A 7,500-nucleotide genomic window follows, 5' to 3' on the forward strand; every position below is an offset into this window, starting at 1 on the left:
GCGAAAGCCACATGCTACTGTGCTAGCAATGTCTTCCGTTGGTTGATGCAAGACTAATGTCATGGTCATACTATCTCGAGATTGGCTATTCGCTCTTACAGAGTGAATTTAGGTACGTAGTTTACTGGGATTTAGGGGCAATGAAAGATTGCAATGCTAACATTGCATTGAGCATATGGAAGAGAGCATTTGATAAATATAATCCAGATATCAGTCAATCACGTTCGCCGAATCTCACCATAGCGTTAACCAGACTTTGCTGACCCTGTAATCACCGCCATTTTTAATCTTCTTTCCGCATGCTATTCATTTTTATCAAAATATATATTTGAGATTTCCTTAAATGCAAAGGACGTGTATCGTGAAACAAAAGGGAGCCAAAGTAAGGGCATACACCCAAGTGAGGCCACATTGTACACTGGGATTATTTGCACATGCTCATACACGAGTGAATCACTGAGTACAGATCGTGCACACACAGTCGTCCTGGAAGGTTGAAGATGGACCAGACAGCGTCGATCAGTTTATTATTTCGCAGTAGACCTGTCACGTGATTGGAATTTACGGTCGAAGAAACAAGTTCTCGAAATAGTGTGAGCTTTCTCTTCGTCGTCGAGGCGAGGAAGCTGTTCGACTCAACCGAAGACAAAAGCACCAGATTATGAGCAGGGAGAGCGGTCTGTCGCCCGAGATGAGTGAACCTGTTTTATGAACCGATGTTTAAAAATATACGCGCCCTAATGACACCCATCTGCCAGTGTAGTGGCTGACGTCACAGAGGGCGAAGGGACTCTAAGATTAGCTTCTTCCTTCGTTCTAAATTTGCTCTTTGCCAGCTGTGCTACTTGACAGGGTAGGTGTTAAGAGGCGGTATAATAAATATGTGGTGGGGAATCTAGAGAAAACCAAGATAAAAAAAGAATGATAGAAATATGAGGGATGCAGTTCGTAGGGACAGACAGGGAGGAGGAACGCGAGGGACAGGAAAGAAAAGGAATATGAGGAGGGTGGGTAGAGGGGGAGGTGAAAGGATTTTAGGGAGTTAATTGTTAATAGGAAAATTGGGAAATTTATTATTATGGTAGTTTTAGGGGTGGAATTGGAAGGTTTCAGCAACAGGTGGAGAAAGCCAAGCCAAGGTGGCACGGGCAGGTAGGGACAGGTGAAGTGAGGGCTTTAAATTCCGAAAAAAAACGGGGGAGGAATTCGCTGAGGCGAGAGCAGTGCGAAAGCAGAGGATCGGAGTGTGTCATGCACAGCTATGCATAGGCGTTGAGAGCTGTAGTGCGAGGGTGGGGGTTCGAGTCAAGAGAGTTAAAACAGTAGAGTGATGGCCGGGCAAGGTGAGTGCGTGGGCGAGAGAAAGAAAGGGGGTAAGGGGGAGTGGAAGCAACAAACAGACCTAAGGCAGCCAAGTGCAGGCTCCCTAGTGCAACGAGGTGCCTAGATGGGTGGCATTCTCTCGTCTTCTCCCGGTGTCCCAAGAGGCGTGACACGGGTGCGCCCCCAGTGTACGCGTGACGCACAGACGTTATGTCACACAGTTCAAGCGCAAGCCGGGCGGTGGAGTGTGCCCGCCCAGGGTGATGTTGCATAACCGATAACCTGTCGACATGGCGACTGATTCTGGTGTGAAATACGGTTACGTCGAGACAGATATCGTGTCGTGAAATTACCTTAGTGATAAAGTGTTAGTGTAGCTGTGGTTGGGACGTGTGCATGACACATCTCACATGATACGGGTAACTGTGTTCGGTGGTTTGGTGGCACAACACGGGAGGAGCTATCAGTAGGCACAGGCATCAGCTAAGATACTGTGTTGATAAGGACAGGGTCAGTTTTGAGTTAGCGTGTAGGCCAAGGAGTGTTTTTGTGTAGGGAGACAGCATATTGAACAGGTATCCCTCTCCCTCATCCGTCTGGTCTATTATTTTTTATTTCCCCGTTTCAAGAATCAGCAGGTGTTTACGCATCTCTAAAATGATGAATAACTAATTTAGTGACGTCTCCAAACATTTGTACATTTTTGCTGAAGTGAAGAAAATATCCATTTGGATAGAAAAAAAAGACCACATTATATGGTGTAGAACAAATATCACATATCCAATGCATGTTTACCACATTTTTCTTCCATTATCTTATATTTAGTTTTCCAAGGCTTGCTTGGACGAATTATTAGCCTCATTTACATCACTGCCTCCTAACACCTGCCTCTCCTCTCCACCTGCCTAGTCACAACCATCCAAATCTCGCTTTATGAGCCAGAAGTACAACCTCAGCCGTGCGCTTGTCCCACCGCCATTGCGGCTTATTCCTTGTCGCAGTATTTCCTGCTCCTCTTTTTCCTTGCCTTTGTTTCTTTGTATCCTCTCCTTCTCTCCTCTCCTCTCTCTCTCTCTCTCTCTCTCTCTCTCTCTCTCTCTCTCTCTCTCTCTCTCTCTCTCTCTCTCTCTCTCTCTCTCTCTCTCTCTCTCTCTCTCGTCCTCGCGCGTTTGTACATAATGTATGTATGTATTCCACAGAGCAACGTGAATGGATAGACACGTGTGTGTATATACCTGTGTGTATTTGTGCGTATGTGCGTGTTTGAGTGTGGTATATTTTGAAGGCAGCGCATTTTTTTCAATATTTTTACCTTTTGTCGATGAAAGGTTACACAACTTGCAACTACAAAAGAGTTCGAGTTGTAAAAAGTGATGAATGAATCCCAGACTTGTCACACGCGCCCCCTCATCCGCCCCCCCCCTCTCCCCCCGTGTGCCGATCCCTCCACTCGCCCCACCCACAGAACCTGAATATCGTCTCCATCGTCAATGTCTCCAGAATATTCCTAATCCCGAATCTCCAATCTCAAAGGTCCTTTTCGACGTCGTAAACCTTCCGCCTCTCCAAAGGGTTTCACCAAGATGTACAGCCTGTAAATCTTGGGTTTCACACCTTTTGAATTTGATTTTGTTTCGTCAATTGGTGATTTTATTTGGCAGTTTTTCTTTCTTTTATTCTAAATGTATTTATGATTTTATAATAATTTTACTTTCAGGTTTAAACATAAATACTTGTTTTTTTCTCTCTTTCTCTATCTCTGTACATTTGATCACTCCATGTAGTACAGTGAACAAGTTTTCACGCACGGAGAAGCCTTTCGAAAATTGATTTTTGTTTCTTTGTTATATTTTTCTCGGTGGGCTCATTTATGGTTGACAAAAGGGCGTCGAGGGTCGAGGTATGTGTCCGACCGAAGTACCTCGGATGAACTAGATGACGTTGACGATGAGGATGCCCAGGAGGTGGACCTGGAAGCCCTTTCTCTCTACTAGTCCCCCTGCCCTGTCTTCCTGCAACCCCCTCATGAAGGACTGCGTTGACGGAGCCTCCTGTAGGATCAAGGCAGGACTCGGCCATCCCCATGTCCCGTGGAGGATGGCTGGGGCAAGACCTTGACCCTTGGGCGGTGTTGGCTCCGCCTGGGCAGGAAGAGGGCCAGCCAAGCCACCAGAAGATATGACTTAAGACTGAACTCTTTGACTGGGACTAGTACATTCTTACATTTAAGCGAAGTTCCCTCCCCTCCTTGTCCAACCTCTAGCAGACAACCCATTGCTATAGTCTGTCTTCATTTTATGCTAGCAGACCTCTCGCAACGCGGTTGTGCCCTGTATGTACATGGCAGCGAGTTAGTAGTAAGAGCAGTACACATAAGGTATCCTAGTGTTAAGTTCTGTTGATGAGTATCAGCATCTTACAATCACTGTTGGCTTGGCGGCCCACCCCGAGGCTGGAGAGCGTCAGTGTAGTCTAGAAATCTTGGTATATCCTCCTTTTTTTCCTTCCCACCCTCCATAGTTTTGGTTTCGCCTCCATTGCGCGTTGTTCATAGTGTTTGCGTTTGCCTCTTCCTCTTCCTTCATCTTTTTTTCTGTATTTCATCCGTTTCCTTAATTTTATGTGTGGATTTTCTGTTATTATAGTGGTTATTGATCTTGAAGGTAAAATTGTCTATGGAAGTGTTCCATGTATCTTGTTAAAATAATTAGATGTATTAAGTGTCACATCGCTATTAACAGGAAATGCGACAAAATAATTATAGGATAGCTCGTAATTATCAACTGTTCGTTGTGAAAAACGGTAGTGTGTTAGGGCGTGATGTTCATTCTCTTTCTAATAGATAGTCGTAATGGTCAAGTTAATGTTAAAGAAATAGTTTTGATGTTGTACAGACGTTGTAAGTGAATCTTAACCATATATTAATCATCAAGACGTAATTAATGACAGTTCTGACTCTTCTCAATACTCCTCGTCATTCAGAATTATTCCCCAAGCACTGGGTACTAACACCAACATCAGAAGAACTTCACATAACCGTCGGTACTGTTTCTTGGTTTCTTAATATTTTTCTCTTTCATCATTCCCTCTGTCGGCTGTATTGCTTCATACTTCGGTGATTCCAGAAGCTTCCCCGGTTCAAGTTCCTTCGTTCCGGTTACAGAGCGAATGCGTAACGACGAGGGTTTGTTGTTTTAGACTCAAAATGGAGGTTACTTTTGCTTCTCATTTACATTATTGACGTGCATCGCAGGACGAACAGTCGAGTCGGTATTTGAGCAAATTAAAACAGTTTTAAACACGGCAAGATTTTCACTGCGACGTAAGCGCGAATTACATCCTATTTTATTCGTTTCATTGGTTCGAACTTACAGTGGAGTCAAGGGTAAAGAATTGCTCTTTTATTTCTTCTCGAATATGTATCATTTGGATTGCCATTTACATTTCGTTTCTATATGAATTTCTGAAACATCTGTATATTTTCCTTCCTGATTCATCATAGGTAATAAATCCTCCTTTGTATATACATTTAGTTTGTATAATTTTCTTTTCAACGACCAGTAAATATAAACGGCCGTTGATTTTACATGCTGCTTAGATAGTATACTGTTTGGTGAATAGTTATAAAGTTATTGATATGATTATCGTCAAATACCATAAAAGTATTTTAGCATTTTAACACTGACATTGTTCCTCAGATTTAATTTAGATATAGAATTTTAAACATAGATGCTTGTATTTTGTTTTAATGCCTCCGCTATATGCCTAAAGCCACCTGCGGGATATGATCACACATGCACAAGAGGTGCGTGTGTTTGTGCAAGCATATATGCTTGCGCGCGCGCGTGCGTGTGGTGATGTATACTTTGTGTGTGTGTGTGTGTGTGTGTGTGTGTGTGTGTTTTGGCCGATAGGCGTGTGCGTCCAAAACGTGAAAGTACAATTTTTAAAAAGCAGTGTAAACTCGGTGTCATGGAAATGATAATGGTAAATTCGGTTTCATAATTTTCAAAGATACTTTTCCTTTTATGTGATTGTCTATTTTCTCAACAGATTTTTAATTTTGTTTTCCATTTTTAATTCACGTTTTATTTTTTTTTCTCTCCATATTTTCAGTCTTTTTTAAAAACTTGAAACACAATATTTAGTGCAGAATTATTGAATCATATTTTTCTCTCGTGGAGGATTTTTGAAGTGGCAAATTATGCATCTAGTGCCACGTTTTGTTGACACAGATGCACTTGATCAGCCGGTGAAGTCCAGTTAAGCTTGCGGGGTTAAAAGTATCTCATTAGAATGCCTCTTAATGTTGTTTTTTAAAAGATATATGCACTGGATAATTGTCTTAAATAACATGAAACGTAAAAATCCCCGCACATGCATGATAACAACAAACGGTAAAACTGGGCGATGACAGTTTGTGATGGTTGGCGTGCAAGAGACCGTTGAACTCTCGTTGTGGCGGCTGGCTGGTGATCCACGGTGACTTGCCTTGTGCCTCTAGACCCTCGCCCTCGGCTGGTGCCTACCCTTCCTTCGCTAAAGTCATTCGAGGTCACCCTCTAAGAAAACAATTTTTTTTACGACGATGTTATTTGAGGTCCCCTCGTAAGAGAGAAATGTTTGAGACGGTAAAGTCATGGAGGTCACTTGTTTGAAATATGTTCTACGGCGGACGGGGACATCATGTGCTGTATCTGTAGAACAACCGCTGAGGCCGAGGGGAAGAGGCAAGCCCTAGGCGGCCGTCAGGATATTATAATCCTCAAGTAGACAGACAAGAGCTGAGGATTAGCGCTTGTGTCATTGACGTGGGTGTCACATTGACCAGACCTGACCTGACTTGACAGATCACCACCATGTGCGTAACTCTGTCAAGACTGCCTCCCTGTCTTCCTCACTCTCCTGGCACGCAGGTGAGTCGCTGGACAGCAGGGGGGGTCTTCCTTGCTGCACATACCCGGCTATACTACCCACAGCTCACTAGCCTGAGGAACGCACCCTGTTTTGTCCTCGTGTGTCTAGTTCTCCATGTAGCAAGCAGCTCCCACAGACGCGCTGCTCTCTCGTCCCGCTGTAGTGATTCCCCCTCTTTCCCTGCCATTCCCCCTCCCATAAAAGCCCCCAAGTGCAAATAGGTTCCTTATTATATTAATTTATAGCCTGGTAAGATAGACAATAGTTTATCATACTGTTTCTGGCATGTCAGCTATGATACTTGACTTTTAGACTAATTCCGTACTGCCAGAACGTATCTTTCTCCCATACTGGTACTAGAGCCCCGATGCGCGATTGTAGATAAAACGTTTCCCCTCAACCAATTCTCTCTATCTTGTACCCACCATATGCTGTGTCAAGTGTTTACATATATGAAAAATTAAGTGGAGCCTGAATCATGTAATGAAAACACTTGTTATCTCCCTAAGGAAGCAGGGTTTCTTCTGTTACTTTATCTTGAGTGTAGACTGTATCTGGGTATTCTGCAGGCGGTCACCACCATTATTGCGTTTTGTGGGAATGTCTGTCTTATCTCCTGAAGCTCAACACTAGATTCTTGTTTGGTGTTTTTGTTGTTGATGTTGTACAGCAGTGCACGGGTACCTAACCTGGACGTTGTCAGCAGTGCTCGGATACTCTTCCTGGATGTTATACTGCCCGATCACTTTGTTCGCTCTTTGGTACATCCGGCATTCGTGTTTTGCTACAGATATTCTCTCATAGATTGTGCTGATGCAACACATGTCTTGGGACATTTACAAAGTAGATTAGAGAAAAAAGCACCTGACTAACGGCGACAAATATACATGGAATGTAGAGATGTACCTACAGCCCATTGGCGGCTAGTGAAGCTGTACTGGATGTTGAGTGTAACGCATGTGGCTAGAAGCTAGTGTGTTGAAGTTGCATCTGAGCTCTGCTTGGAGGAGCTGGATGGACTTGTAGATTAGGACACCGTTCAGCAAAGTGACAAAGAAAATGCGAGAAACCAGAAGGTCCACACGCAGAGGAAGCTGCACCCGCCATTTTGGTGACTGTTAAACGAACCAAGAGGAGACTCCATTTTCTTTGTGCCTTTTTTACGGAACCTGCATTATGCAAAGTGGCCTGGATAGCAAGTGCCAGTAACTAAGCTTAGAGTATTACATGCCAGGGTATTGAGCGGAAATTGTTGTGTAG

The 7,500-nt window shown here is 43.7% G+C and overlaps 1 protein-coding gene across 47 annotated transcripts in view; it reads left to right on the top strand.

Annotated features, from left to right (window-relative positions):
- CaMKII (Calcium/calmodulin-dependent protein kinase II) overlaps nucleotides 1-7,500 on the top strand; it is a 141,344-nt gene that overhangs the window by 121,316 nt on the left and 12,528 nt on the right. For 13 of the 47 annotated variants that reach the window (XM_086535091.1, XM_086535083.1, XM_086535085.1 and 10 more), the window contains one exon: nucleotides 6,174-6,239. The exons of the other annotated variants lie outside the window; for them this stretch is intronic. In XM_086535091.1, coding sequence (XP_086391217.1) covers nucleotides 6,174-6,239 — 66 coding nt within the window. The remainder of the gene's footprint in view (nucleotides 1-6,173; nucleotides 6,240-7,500) is intronic. 47 annotated transcript variants of the gene reach the window in all.

The sequence above is a fragment of the Penaeus japonicus genome, unplaced genomic scaffold (assembly GCF_977035675.1).
Source record: "Penaeus japonicus unplaced genomic scaffold, GWHDUDI00000001_assembly GWHDUDI00000042, whole genome shotgun sequence".
NCBI classification, from domain to species: domain Eukaryota; kingdom Metazoa; phylum Arthropoda; class Malacostraca; order Decapoda; family Penaeidae; genus Penaeus; species Penaeus japonicus.